Source organism: Mustela nigripes, chromosome 10 (genome assembly GCF_022355385.1).
Source record: "Mustela nigripes isolate SB6536 chromosome 10, MUSNIG.SB6536, whole genome shotgun sequence".
Lineage (NCBI taxonomy): Eukaryota > Metazoa > Chordata > Mammalia > Carnivora > Mustelidae > Mustela > Mustela nigripes.
In genome coordinates this window covers 25568637-25584090 of record NC_081566.1, presented here as the reverse complement: position 1 = coordinate 25584090, position 15454 = coordinate 25568637, and the positions used below count along the sequence as shown (strand labels likewise).

General features: G+C 44.0%; 1 protein-coding gene across 1 annotated transcript in view; it reads left to right on the top strand.

The window, feature by feature from the left end:
- The window catches only part of PAPPA2 (pappalysin 2), a 286664-nt gene that overhangs the window by 197816 nt on the left and 73394 nt on the right, over positions 1–15454 (top strand). The window contains exons 14-16 of the mRNA XM_059412848.1: positions 10113–10284; positions 13708–13885; positions 15087–15300. Of these exons, the coding sequence (XP_059268831.1) occupies positions 10113–10284; positions 13708–13885; positions 15087–15300 (564 nt within the window). The remainder of the gene's footprint in view (positions 1–10112; positions 10285–13707; positions 13886–15086; positions 15301–15454) is intronic.

Here is a 15454-nt window from a genome sequence, read left to right as displayed (position 1 = left end):
CTCCCAGCTCCAAGGGGAGTCTGCTTCTCTCTCTGACCTTCTCCTCGTTCATGCTCTCTCTCACTGTCTCTCTCTCAAGTAAATAAATAAAATCTTTAAAAAAAAAAAAAAAAGAAAGAAATAGGAACAAACAAATTATGAACATTGGGAGTTGGAATCTTCCTCTAAGGAATAGGCTGGTTTCAAAACAATAACTGAAATAACGGCTTCTCGGTGTCTTATCATGGTGTCTGAAATTCCATCATTAGGAATGATTTTCTTCAAGTCTTGGTGATCCCCAAGGGTCTCTGAAACAGTAAATAACTACTAGAAGTTGAAATATCCTAAGTTGTTATCAATACTTTATAGCACAACTATTCTCTTAGGGACCTTGGCAATTCAAAAATAGACCAGGGCCCAGCTGAAATGCAACCTAGTTTAGGCATCTGGAAGTTTTGGGGAGTCCCAGAAACAGAAAAAGTGGTACTGAAAAGAGAGATGAGTTTAAAATGTCACCTGCTTCTTAATTTTGTTCAGGGCTGGCCATGTCTTTATGTTCTGTATTCATAGCAGCTGGTGGAGAGACCGACCACAGAAAATAAAAACAAACCAGTATTTCCAGGATTCTGTCATTTTGCCAGCCTGCCAAGTAGACAGACACTGTTGATGGATTTGACCGTAAGTTCTGGCTGGAATGCCTCTCAGGCCCTGTCTGGTTCTATGTGGCCATAATGTGGAGGAAGTCTGGGGATTGGAGTGGCAGGAAGCCCAATGTCCAGACCCCTGTCTCCTGTTGTTGGCTACATCGTCAGTCTCACCACATGACTTCAGGACAGTCCCTTCCCTCCCTTCTTTGGGCCTTCATTTTACCATAAGCAGATGAGCCATGGACATTGCAAGGGTTGGGAGAGCTGGAGGGAACAAAAGAACAGAAGGGGGGAATATTCCAAATCTGATGTCAACCAAGGACTGACAAATCCCCAGATTATGATATGATGGGAACAATGTGAAGCTTCTGTTGGGGAGTCCAGAAACTTCATGGGGAAAGGAAGCCAAAGGGGAGAGGGAGATTCCCAGAGCAGTCCAACACATGGTGTTTTATGTGCTACTTCTGCAATATTGTGATATTTGGTCTTAGTCTGCCGTTCATGGCTCACAGATCCCAAACCCTTGGAATTTCCTAAGTGTTGATAGTGATAAAGGTGTCTTTTGTTATGTGAATGAGGTGACTTTTGGAAAGTACTTAAGGACTGGACTAGTTGTCAGTAGAGCCAAACACATGATTGGAAGGTTGGAACTTTGAGTCCTACCTGCTAACCAGGGAACAGGGAGGGGCTGAAGGTTGAATCAGTCAGTCAAGCCCATGTATTGAAGCCTCCCTAAAAACCCTAAAGGCTGCGTTCAGAGAGTTTCTGGGTTGGTGAGCACACGGCGATTGGGGAGGGTAGCATGCCTGGAGAGGGCAAGGAAGCTCCGTGTTCATTTTGCCGTACCTCGCCCTGGGCATCTCTTCCACCCAGCTGTTTCAGAGATTTATTTATTTATTTATTTATTTATTTATTAAAAATTTTATTTATTTATTTGACAGACGGAGATCACAGAGAAGCAGGCAGAGAGAGAGGAGGAAGCAGGCTCCCCGCTGAGCAGAGAGCCCGATGCGGGGCTCGATCCCAGGACCCTGGGATCATGACCTGAGCCGAAGGCAGAGGCTTTAACCCACTGAGCCACCCAGGCGCCCCCAGAGATTTATTTATTATCTTGTAATCAACTGGCAACCAGCAAGTAAAATGTTTCTCTGAGTTCTCTGAGCAGCTCTAGCAAATTAATCAAACCCAAGGAAGAGGTACTGAGAACCTCTGATTTATAGCCAGTCAGTCAGAAGTATAGGTAGCCACTTGGGTTTATGGCTGGTGCCTGAGTTGGGGACAGGGACCGTCTGGTAGCAGGGCTCTCTTTAACCTGCGGAACCCGACACTCTCTCTGGACAGTAGTGTCCGGATTGAGTTAAATGCTCAGACACTTTGCTGGTGCCCCAGAATTTCTTGGTTGTAGGTGTGGAAACCTGCACCCCCCCCCCCACATGGATACTGGAACTGGTTTTAGAACACCTATTTAACTTCTGTGTGTGAATCTGAGACTCATTCAAGGTGCTAGCTTGCAAATCATCAAGACCCGAGTTTACATAGCTTCCACAGAGCCACAGAGAAGTCATGCTACTCCTTCCTCCTGCCCTGTAGGAGCTGTTCGAGGAATGACACAGATGGAAGCTCCTGCCCACTAAACTTCATTCACAGAACTGGACTGTTCCCTCACTTAGCTACATGCACTTCATGATTCCTCAGGCCAGGCCTGTGAATGTGGCTGGGGAGGTGTCACTCCCAGATGAACAGATGAACTAGGTATCCAGGGATGAACAGTACGTAGGGCAAGAATCAGCAGTACAATCCCTTGGGGGCTCCTGTGTTCACTCCTTATTAGGAAGTGAACATGGAGATGGTTACTGCTTTTGCAAACTGGAAAAAATATTTATATGTATATATTTTATGTTTTTATAATTTACACACACACGCGCGTGCGCATGCATGCACACAGATTATTTCCTTTTTTTTTAAGAGTTTTTTTTTAAATTTTTAAATAATCTCTACACCCAACATGGGACTCAAGCTCACAACTCTGAGACCAAGAGACCAAGAGTTGCGTGCTTCTCTGACTGAGGCAGGCAGACGCCCCTGTTGTTTTTTCTGCTGGGTGATTCTGCTTCCCTGATGCAATGCTAGGAAGCATATCCTCTGCCAAGTAGCCAGCAATTGTTTTGACTCTTACTTTGGTATTTCGCATATTTTATCATCTACATGAAACTCATGGGTTCTGAACCTTGGTGAGGCAGGGCTTTGAAAGGGAGCACTTTGGGCTGTGTGATGTGATGCAAATCTGTTTCTTTTTAGAAGGACATGGGGCATTGGATGGGACTTCTAGTGTTACAGCCAGGCGTGGTAAAAACTGTGCCCAGAATTAGAAATGAGTGAAGCAAATTACCCCGTACTGGGGCCACCAGAGTCCAGTCCCAAACTTACAAATAGGTCACATTCTAGGAAGAGATGGACCTCTCCCAAGGTTCAGGGAAGGAGCAGACCTTCAATAGAGAAGCAGGGGAACCTCCACATTCTCAACATGCAGAAATGGAAGAAGTCTGCTTCGTGCAATAATTCATCATTTCTCTGTCATGAGGGAAGAAACAGAAGTACTACTGAGATTCCTCTGTTTCTCTCAGATGAGAATCTTCAGAGGAAAAGAGCTTGAATTACTTTTCCCTTCCTGATTGGTATGATGCTTCAGTAAAACCCCTCAAAGTACCAGCGTTGTTGAGCTGATGGAAATATACTTGACATTTAATCCGGTTCCTGTCCTACAAAGCAAAAATGGTGCCAGAGTGAGAAGGAGGTAGGAAGGGGAGCCAGAGTAGAGACCGTATCTTTTTGTATTGGTTTGGAGAGACAGCAAAGCTCTCTAAGGATGGATGCTATTATTATTATTTGGTTTTGCCATTGGCGGTGGCAAGATTAATGAGAACTCCGTTTCTTCCAGTCCACTCTACATTCTGTACATTCTACTTCCACCTGTTGCCAAATCCAGAGCATATTCCTTCTTAGCCCACACCCTCTTATTTCAATAAGAATCAATAAAACACAGTAGGGGAATGGCCAGAAATCTGATCCTCTTTACTATTTAACCTTAAAAGAGCTGTTTCTGCAGAAACTGCTGGGATTGCTATTTGGTCAATGGTGGCACTTCTTGGATAAATGAATTCCAATATTTTGTTTAACTAAGCAACTGAAAAGTTGGGACATTAAGCAAAAACTTGCAATGGGCAAGAAAGACTGTGAGAGACTCTTTTTTGGGTTCTCCACCACATCCTGCTGTCCACTCATGGGTATCCTGTATGCCCACCTCAATACCACCATCACCTCATCTGGGAAATTAAATATCATGTTAGAACTGGAAGAGACATTTAAGAGAACCTAGTTCAAACCCATCATTTTACAAATTTGCAGACAGAGGGCCAGAATAGTTAAGAGACTTGCCCAAGGTCATAGATGTAAGCAGGGACAAGCCAAGACCAGAACCCAGGTCACATTGGCCTTGATCTTCTAGTTTTTATATTACACCATGCCGTTTGCCAAAATGTTTGATACAAATACCAGACAATTTCTACTAAACTAACCTAGATTCCAGATATCAAGTTGTGGTCAGCTTTTTCTGGCTGCCTACGGGAGGGTGGGGTGTTGATTTGAGAAAAGTCCATGAGCTGATGTCATTCTGATTTTGAGTTTGAGCCAAAGCCTAATTAAACATTTCTTGGTTACCATGTTGTAGTCTTAGTGTTCTGGAATATCCCATCATTTCTTTTGGGCTCATTTCCCCACCTCTAAAATGAGGAATTTGGGTTGAATTATCTTTAAGGTCCATTTTACTTTTAAAAGCTGTGGTTCCTCTAAGATCATTGTTAAATGTCACCTTCACTCCTCCCCCCTTCCAGAATTATTCATGTTCAATAAAATGTGGTCTTTAGCATATAATCTTCCATTAGCCCTCACATGGGAAAAGTAGGGTTTCACTATGGATTCTTTTTTTTTTTTTTAAGATTTTATGTATTTGTTTATTTATTTATTTAGCACGCATGAGCAGAGAGGAGGGGTAGAAGGAGAGGGAGGCAGAATCTCAAGCAGACTGCATGTTGAGCATGGATCCCAACTCAGGACTCAGCACAGGGGTTAGCATGGGGCTCTATCTCATGACCTTGAAATCATGACCTGAGCCAGAATCAAGGGTTGGATGCTCAACTCACTGAACCACCCAGGTAACCTTTCACTGTGAGTTCTGTTTGCATCTTGAATAGTGCTGTAGTCTCCTAAAATCCCTTTGGATGGCTCCAAACCCCAGGGGATCCTTGGACCCAAAGCTATGGGGAAGCTGTGGGCAGAACAGCCAGGACTTCACCCATTCATCAGGAACTACCCAGCTTCCCCAATGTGGATCTTGGCTGGGAACTAGACCAAATTCTTTCTAGTGGCCTCAAGAAATGGAAAACGAAAAAGGGATGCCCTGGGAGATAACTCATGACAAGTGGGTCTGTCTGTCCCCTCTGCAAAGAGTGATGTCTACTTTCTGGGGTCAGCCTTACCCTGCTCTTCAGCAATCCCCATAAGGCAGGGAACTCTGTCTTCAAATATGGATCTGGACTCCTTTCACTTTAGATTCTCTAAATTTGTTAATCATAATTTAAGAGACCCACACACATAATGTGTGTCTTTAGTTCTCAGTGGTGGGGAGGAAATGGTGATTTTGTTGAAGTGTTGGAAGTACCACCTTACCTGTGTTCTGTTTGTAAAGTATCAGAGGTTACTTTCCAAGATATCTTTTTTGCCTTTCCAAATTCTGGTCATTCACTGAGGTCAAATCATACCCAGTGTTAAAACTGTCTCTGAAACAGCCTTGGGTTTATAATCAGTAACACATGATTTCATTATTCTCTCTGCAGCTCTGGTGAAATCTTCTTCAGAATAGGAAAAATGTTGCATACTTTTGATCTCTCTAATGCCTTCTACATCATAATATGACTTAATACATTGATAATATGATTTAATATGACTTAATACATTGACATGTGATAATCAAGCAGTGGGACCAGGTTCTCCTGGAATCAGCCTTATTATTTTATAGTCTTGGTCTATGGAATTTATTGACCTATATTTCAGGTTACACATACCAGACCTTGATGGTGCTGGGTTTCACTTGTAGTGAGCACCAAATACTTTGAAACCTGTAAAGCCACAGATGCTGAAATTTCACCGCAAGCCATCAGAATCAAAATCTCCAGGGAGCAAGGCCTGAGTATCTATACTTTTTTAAAGCTGCTTAAGTGAGTCTAGTGTACAACTGTGATCGAGAAATTCTGCCTCATGGAGACCACTCTCTTACGGAACTGTGCTGACAGAGGTTTCCCAAGTACAGGTGTCACTCACAGACCAACCAACAAAAGGAAACACAAACATCATTATGGGAGGATGGTATTAGGGTTGTGCCTGGGTACCCATGAGCAGGTTACATATGAGAGGAGGAGAGCCTGGGGTTAATATAACATTTGGTACAGGGATTCCTCATTGAAAACATTTTTTTTTTAAACCCTCCAACATAATGACCTTGGGGAGTGATGACCAGAAGAGAGAGTAAAGGCTTATCAGAGAAGTGGAGAGACAATGAAGGGAGCTAGAATTATGGGTAAGTGGCCATCTACAGAGTGATTTTTTAAGGGCCTATTGACTTAAAATTCCATCCTGAAAAACTCATTCCTTTGGTTTAAAATTTTGTCTCTTGTTACTCTTCAAAAGCCTGTGAATGGCATCTGACTGGATTCATCATATCCTTACCTGAGAATACACTGCGATGGGATAGGGAGAAATATCCAGAAAAAAAGTGGGTGGAAGGCTGAGGAGCTGTTGCCAAGTGAGGAAACACAATAAGCAGGGCATCTTGCAGACAGTGGCAGCTGGACAAATATTGACAGTTTGATTGGCTATCATTTCAAAGAAAACCGCCTGAAACGAAGACAGACTATTAAATGTTCTGTATTTCCCCCTAACTGCCCTGTTGAGGTGAGGAGCTTCTTGGCTCTCCCTGGCCCATACTGCTAGCTCCTGAACTGAGAAGAAAGCAAAGGAAGAGCAGCCTCATCTCCCTGGGGAGGTGGCCTCGTGGTCTAGGCTGGCCTGAGAGTGAGGGCTCTGAGCTCCAGCCTGAGGATTTTCCTCTGACTCGCTGTGTGGCCTCCAGCCAGTCTCCAAGCAGCTTTGGTTTCCTTGTATGTCAAACCAAGATAAATACCTAACTTCCCACCTCTCTGGGGCATTGTAAGACCTCGTGGCTGCCATTTTCATTACCATTTGTCTAAGAATAGAGCTTGTAGAGAAGTTTTCAGACTCATTGTTCATACTATTAGCATTCTCGATCTGCTAGATCTGCTACGGGAGCTTGCAGAGCAGAGCTCTGGGTAGAAAGAAGAATGTTTGGGGAGGGCAGGAAAATGGTGGACACAACAGCCCTCCAAAAAGCGGTGTTTGTAGTGAAAGAGAAACACAAAAGGGGGGCTGGGGTGCAGGAGAGAGATTTCTATAATTGGTACCAGATGCCATCAGAAGCTAATAACCTGACAAACACTGTCTTCATAAAACAAATACCTTAAAAAAAGAAGCAAATGGAAATGTAAGCTAGTCAAAGAATTTGCAGCAGCTGCCCTAAAACCATTTCTCACTTCATAAACAGGTCTGGGTTTGGTGGCTTTTTTTTTTTTTTTTTTTTTTTTTGCCTTGGTCTTCTTTCACGCCACATCCCTCCTCTAACAAACTCCCCTGTCTCACTCTTCCTCCTCTGCCGCCAATGTCGGAAGGGCTTCTTACACCGGTTGTCATAGCAACAGCAGTTAATGGAACCCCATCTTGATGGAGGGAGGCTCCTGTAGAGTGTTTGTTCTGTGTCTTATCTCAGCATGTATTTGTCTTCAATGATGACATGGATTAATTAATTGGATGGAGTCACCGGAAAACAGTGCGTGCTATTTCACATTAATTTCTTGGCAACAAGCTGACACGAATGAGAACTTGTTAATGACTCTGTCTTCTAGTACTGTCTGCATACCACACTGAAGAAATATGACTTTTTGTGGACATGAAGGAATGCAGCATCTCGGAAACTTGGAGATCTTTAGGCATCACTAATGAGGTGTACTGATTTCATCCCATGAAGGATGGTCTGGTTTCGGGCCTCTTATCCAGACAGGCTCGTAAAGACTCAGGACAAAGATTCATTTCCTATATTTCATACCCAGTTATCAACATTGGATTTGGGGAGTTTGAATTAACAATTAATATTTGAGTTTGAATTAACAATTAATAACCCCTACTCCCATATATTCCTCCCTCCACCAGTCTTCATAGAGTGAATTGGAAGCATTCCATACCATTGAAGGGAATAATCAGAAGTCAAAAGAGTAAAAAAAGCTTTTTTCAAACTACTCAACTCCAATACCTCTATCCTATAGCTGGTAAGCATAGAATGAGAATGTCCACTGACGTATGACTTAAATGACTTAAATCTTATGGGTGCAAGATAAGAAGCAGCAACTTTAGCATATTCCGATCAAATCCATCCTTTTTAGATGAGTACTTTTAAAATCATATCAATTATGTCAAGGTGATATGTGCATATTCAATGACATTTTATTTTTCACTTTCTTATATTGTTGCCCAGCTTTTTAATAAAGTTTTTGACCGCTAACACAATTCTAGGACAAATAGGGCAAATTATGATGATGAGGCTCACAGTAGCCATTTTGGCTAATATTTACCACCACTGGCTACAGCATCATGAGCAAGTAAATATATAAGAAAATATCTCATTGGTTTCCCCCACAAGATTATGATGGGGCATGATACTTATCATACCCCCAGTACTGAAACCAATACCTTACCAACAATAAGTGCTCAGTAGATGTTCATGAGTGAATGAATGAGTAGGGCAAGGTGGTTGAATTACTTTTGGATGATAATTTTTTTTTTTCAGATTCCCATCTGTCGCTTTAGAATGAACAAATTACCCATCTTAATACCTGTTGACTTACTTTGCTATATGAGCAAATTTAATTCAGACTTTTCTTGTGTTTACTACAGCAAGGTTTATGGTGAATGTAAAAGTGGGCAAGAGTCCGTAATTGTCTTCAAGAGCTTCATAATGTAGTTTGGAGTTTCAGCACTTTGGACATATTCAGATACTAATCGCCTTGTAGATCAAAGGATGAATAAATGAAAGAGCAAACAGATGCACACATGACTATAATACAGGATAGAACAACAGAAGCGTTAGAAGGAAATTGTTTTTAAAAATTTCCCTGGGAGGTTCCAAGGAGGAAGATATCTGGAGGGGCTTCTTGGAGAAGAAAGGCGTTTTAGAAATAGCAACAAATTGAACATAGGTATAGAAATGGGAAACCAAAAAGTATGGATGGTAAACAGAAAACAAGCCCCTGAGGGTGGGACTTTGGCCATTTGCAGTGGAGCGGTAGAGGGAATTAGCCCAGAATAATAATAACCCTGTGGGATATGTACCATTATTATCCTCTTCTTATGGGGGAAGGAGCTGAAACACTGGGGAATGAATAATTCAGCCATAGCAGGCAGGTAGTAAATGGTGGATCCAGGATTCCAAGTCAGACAGCATGTGGTCAGTGCCCTAATTTTTCATCTCTATGGTTCTGCCTTGGGAAGAGGGTAATGTTTTTTTTTTTTTTTTTTTTGCTCTACTGCATCTTTGTTGCTGTTGTGGTCTAGACCTGAACCTGGAGAGTTTAACTCTCTCCCACTTTGGCTGATGGACCCTAGAGGTCCAGGCAGTGGTCCTCCTCTGCTGGGATGATGTCCTGGAAGCACCTAGCACAACGTCAGGCATGTGGCAGGGATTTAGTATGTGTGAGTTTCCTCTTCCAGTCATGGGGTCAATTTCTGATTAACCCAGGCTGATTTTCATTGGTTGGGAGTGCCATCGCTCCAGTTGTCAAAAATATCTCCATAGCAACCAGTAAATAAATGTTACCTTTTCTGCCATCTCAGATACCCAAACCCTTCACCCAGGGCCCTCTGGGATCAAACAACTAAAAGTTCAGTGCCTGACACAACGAGGGGCCCCAAGGATTGACTCCTGACCTGGGTCTACTCTGATTGTTTGGGACCCAAAAATACTGGTCGTTAAACATTTTGAGGATTGCTCTCTGATCCAGCCATTTCTGATGCCATCCAGAGCTCTTGGAACACATTCCTCACCTTTTCCTGTCACCATTTTGTCCTCCTAAAAAAGTAATGGAAAGTCAGTTAGTCATTCACTTTTTGTTAGCTGATATTGTTCTAATTTATTTCATGTCGCACAGTTCCAGGTCCTATAGAAGGAGGTGATGAGCTCAATGTAGGTTTTGGAGAAGAATCATTCTCTTTGGCTTAGAGGCACTTTCCAGAGGAAGTTGCCAAGTCTTTGCTGCTGCCTGCTTGTCTGGAGTCAGTCTAAGATGTTTTTGTTTCTGTCGTCCCCAGCTGTGTCCATCGGCCCTGTGGGGAGCAGGGCAGCTGTGCACCATTGCTGCTTGATCATACGGAGATGGTGAACTGTACCTCTGGTGGCCCAGGTCACATGAAGTGTGCAATTACCTGTCAAAGGGGGTTTGCCCTTCAGGGCAGCAGTGGGAAATACCTCAGGCCGGTGCAGGTGAGTTGGAAACCTGTGGTCGTCAAGACCAAGCTCCTGGGGAGGGAAGGTACTTATGCTCTTCTCCCTCGCTGAGTGGGGAAAGGGCAGATTTTTAAATCACTTGGAAGGAAAGATGGGGCCTCTAGCAAGCAAGGAGAGCATAGATTCACAGAAAGGCAAGGTGCAGTTTCCATTAACCAGGCTGTCAGTTTCTCTTCTACAGACAAGGCTGTCAGTTTCTCTTCTGCAGACAGCAGGTAGGGACGCTTATCCCATTCTCCTTCTCCTTTCCCTGTCAGAAGGGACACTCCCGCTTTTGCCTTTAAGATGCGTACTCCACAGTTTAGACTTGCCCACCATTTGTAAGCAAGATAGGTTGTAATCAGCTTGTGTGTGGCTCACGGTTTGACCCCCAGCCCTCCTTCTAAGAAGGCTGGAGAAAGAGTCTGATTAGAATAACAAACTTCTGCTGAGGTGGGGATTATAACATGACTCTAGCTGTGGCCTAATTTTCTGCATTTCTCCAAATTACCATAGCACCATTTCCAGCATTTGGAGGTAGTAGAATATCTTGGTTAAGAGTGTGGTTCAGGTGACAAACACAGAAAGAAATTTTGGCTCCATTGTCTATTAGTTGTATAATTCTAGGTAAAAACAAAGAAGAGAACTAATCTCTTTAAGTGTTCTTCCATATTTGTGAAATAATGAGGACAGACGTATTTATGTCATTGAGTCACAATGATGACTGTTGGGAAATAACTGGAAAGTTTCCAGCTAAATGACAGACATGTAGCTCTCTGTTCAGCTGCCATTACTATGAGCGTGATAATGTATTCTCAACTAAGAATTCTGTTTTCCATCTTTCCTTTGGAGAGCTTTCAATACTCCACAGAAGAACTTTAAACTTGAAATCAGCCATTTGAAAACATGACCATCATATGAGACAGAGAAAGGATACATTAGGGAAAACGTAATGGTGCTTGAGGAAAGAACAAGAAAGACGTGGTATGATGAGGAAAGAATGGGTGCATCACTGATAGGCCAGTATTAGTGGTGCAGAAGATTGGAATCATTTGCATTTTGTACCAGTTGAAGACTTAGCAGGTGGTAGATCCTTAGACAAATTTCATTTGCTTGGAGATGGTCTGAACTCGAATGTACACTTGTTGGTTTCAGGTGGTTTAGGTTCTGCACAGAGATAAACACTTTTGATAGTCCTGGAGACACCAACTCATTAGTCTATGGTGCTTTGGTCAGAAAGGCAGCGTTCTTGTCCCCTGTTCTTCACCAAGCTTAACTCGCGCTACAGAAGAGAAAGAAAGAATGACAAAAAAAAAAAAAAAAAAAAAAAAAATAGGGACTGAATACATTTGTGTGACAGGTAAGGAGAGGGAGAGAAGAAAAGGGAGTGTTTGCAATGCATTACAATTAGGAGCACGGTTAAGACAAGATGGGTAACACTTAATGGAGCCAGGAGAAAAGCCAGGCAATATATGCCGAGTTTGAGACAGATTCTGTAAGCGATCACTGTGGTTTGAGCCAGGCTTGCACGCTGTGGTAAGCGTGGGGGCAGTCTGGGTAGGGAAGAGGAAGGTGGGAGCTCACTGTCTCCCAGCCATATGGTGGAGTCAGCCAACATGCCCTCCAGCTGACTTTGCTCTTGTCACCTGAGGCCAGCGGGTGCTTGGTGTATAATTTCCCTAAGGAAATTATACAATCCCAGCTCGTGATCACAAGACAGTGGGGATATTTGCTTTTTGTTGACATAAGAACTGAAACTAAACAGAAAAATGTGTCTGGCTTTGACTTGGGTCCTTCTGGCAGGCAATAGGGAAACACTGGGAAGAGGGAGGAGCAGCTGGCCAGGAGTGGGTGTTGGGGGTGACAGGTGCTTTCACCAGTCATTTGACCTTGGGCTTCACTGCCACTGTGGTCTCTTGGCAGGAGGGCTGCTGAGCCACAGAATCTCCGCGCACTCTCTTGGACCTGTGGTAACCCATTGGCTGGAGGGATGGCCGTGCTCTTTCCCAAACAAGCCATGAGCTTCCAGCTCTCTCAGTCCCAGCTCACTCTGTCTACCTCACTCCGGACATGTTCTTCTCCCCATGCCCTTGGCAGCTGGGAGTCCTTCTTGTCCTTCACAGGTCAGGTCCCATGTCACCTACTCCGGTAGGTGGAGGGCCAGTTCCTCCAGCACCCATTGTGCCATCTCCCAGAGCAAGTACCTGCCTATGATAGATAGGGCTGGCTCTTTCGACATTTTCATGTTTTCTTTCTTCTTGGTCCCCGTTTCGTACTTTTGTTTTATCGCTTCCATTCTTTGTATTATATTCTCACAAATCATTATAGACAGGAGTAGGCTAGAATAAATAACAATATATATCTCTTGCATTTTCCTTCCGTATTTCCTTTCCTCCTTTCCTCTCTTTCTCCTTCTTTCCGTTCTTCCACCTTTGGTTTTCAAGCCATTGTTTCAACCTGTGGTTTGCTCTGCTGGTAGATGATTAGCTCCTGGAGGCTGTCTTGTTTATCCAAATCTAGACAGAACTTGGTCCTTCTGGTGCTCAATAAGTGTCTCAACACTTTATTTTATGTTGAGGAACTCTAGGGCTACCCCACAAAAATGACAGGCTCAGGGAAAGGGCTGGAATCTTTCCAATTTCACTACAAGATTTGGAAGGTGCCTTGTACGTATTGATTCTCAGTTGTTCTTAGATACTGCGCACCATTCTCTGTGAATGATGTTCAGGATTATTATCATCCAGGATCCCAGCAGGAAAGAGGTAACATGCTCCAACATGGGTAATTTGAGGGAATTTAGTACAGGGACTACTTATGAAGCTGGAGGCAGGATACAGGGAAATTACAAGGAGATGGTGCAGAATCCCAGGGTCAAGGGTGACATCACCTGTAAGCCTAAAGAGTTGATTGCAGGGGGCAGAAGCCACAGGAAGAGAGTGCAGAAGAGGATAGAGAGGGCTGCCAAAGGACAAAGCCAACCAGCAGTAACATTCTAGGGAGGGAATAGGAAGAATAAGTGCCCAGACCTCTCTTGTCCTCTAGGTCCTGCAGTCTCCAGCCAGTGCGTCCCAGCTGCTAGGCCCGAGCACAACCAGAGGCATGAAACCCACAGGGGCACAGAGCCTGGTGGGGAAGGGCATAGAGTGACCCAAGAGCACATGAGAGGCAGCTGAGAGTTGGCCTGGAGGAGTGTCTCCCGTTCATGTTTCTCTTACACTATCAGGGATGGTTGGCAGCAGCCTACCTGGGTATTGAAGACAGTATATCAAGCCAATAGGTCCTAAGGAGGGAGTAAAGCAAAATCGTTTTACCGATTTTGAATGTTTGCACGAATAATCAGCAGGACTCCTCCAAAGCCTGGAAACTACATTGATAAGCCTTTTCATGTGAACTTGATGGAAGAAAATTCTCTGTTTCTAGAAGGAAATTCTGCTCACATGTTCCTCTGGGCACTGGGACCGGACTGTGAGCTGCATGCCCCTTGATTGCGGTGTTCCCGACCCATCTTTGGTGAACTACGCAACCTTCTCCTGCTCGGAGGGAACAGAATTTCAGAAACGCTGCTCAATCTCCTGTGTCCCACCGGCCAAGCTTCAAGGTATTGTCAGCCAACTGGGAACCGAGTGCAAGTTCTCTCCAGTCCCTCTCTTGTTAGGGGTACTTTAGGGATCTTTTCTTCACCCCAGTACTCTTCCCATTGGCTCTGCTGTGCCACCCTCTTCTGAGAACACCACCAAAACACCAAAGGGACACACCATTTTTATCCTGATGACATGCAAGGATGCCTGGCTCAGAGCTCATGAATGAAAGACATGTAGACTTTCCTGATTTTATTTGATTGTACATCCTCTGGAATCAAGCTGACTCACAGTGGCCTGATCATAGGAAAAATACATCAGGCACATATATATTTTTTTAATTTACTATTTACAACCTTCCTGTGAGTTAGGTGCTTTTAGTTCTCTTTTATAGATGAGAACAGAGTTCTAGGAGTTGTCCCTGGCTGTACCGATACTTACTATCAGTCAGTATGAAGATAGGGTAGAACCTGCTCTGACCCCACACCTTACTCTTGTCCTCTTCTAAGACTCTGGTGTGAATCTCTTAGTGCCCCAGGAGGCTCGTTCCAAATGCAACTTCCTGAGCCTAATGTTGATAGAGTCTGACTTAGTAAGTCCGAGGTGATGCAGCTGTGGGAGGTTCCTGGACTTCGTTTGGAATAACAGCGAATTACACGGAGGCATAGTGTAGTGTTTTAGTACAGAACTCTGCATCCCATCTGCCCAAATTCAAACCCTGCGTCTGCCCCCTATTAGCTTCACCAAGTTGCCTGAACTCAGTTTCCTCATCTGCAAAATAAGAGATAATGTGTTGTTCGAGGTGTATGTGGGTATTGTAAAATGCTTCAAACAGTGCGGGGCATATAAAAAGCACTATAAATATGTCCTCTGTTATTATGATCATGTTTTGCATGACACAGTCACTACTCTATTTTTATAATTTGTAGTTAGGAAGTGAGGTCATGATTTGTTGGGTAGCCATTCTTTGATCCAGGGAATGAAAGAGAGGTCAGGGAATAGTTATCCAATCTCTGTTCTGTGTAAGAGATCTCAGTGGTTGCTTGGCGGGTAAAGGAGATGGGATGAGCCCTGGACACACGAGTCAGAGAATCTGCTCCGCCAAGAATCATGTGACTTCGTGAGAACGCTGACGGGTTTATAGGGTTTTGTTCTTTTCGGCTACACATTGATTTCTGGACTCTGCTTTGAGCCTCCTGTACTTCTCTTTCCTGGGCTCAGGACTGAACCCGTGGCTGACCTGTCTTGAAGATGGGCTCTGGTCCCTCCCCGAAGCCTACTGCAAGTTGGAGTGTGACGCTCCTCCTGTTATCCCAAATGCCAGTGTGCTCCTGTCCCCCTGCCCCCAGCACAGCCATGACGTGGGCTCCGTGTGTAGATACGAATGCAAGCCGGGCTACTACGCCGTGCCGAGTGCGGACAGCAAAGTCAGGAGGTGAGCTGGCTTGTCCCTGGGTCTCTGTGCTTCTCTCTACCCTCACACTCTCATTTGTAAATCCTCTCCCAGACTGTTGCTTTGGAAATAATATTAAGACCTTCTGGGTGGTCCATTGCTTCTTGTATTGGTTTGTTTTTCTGTATAATCTCTC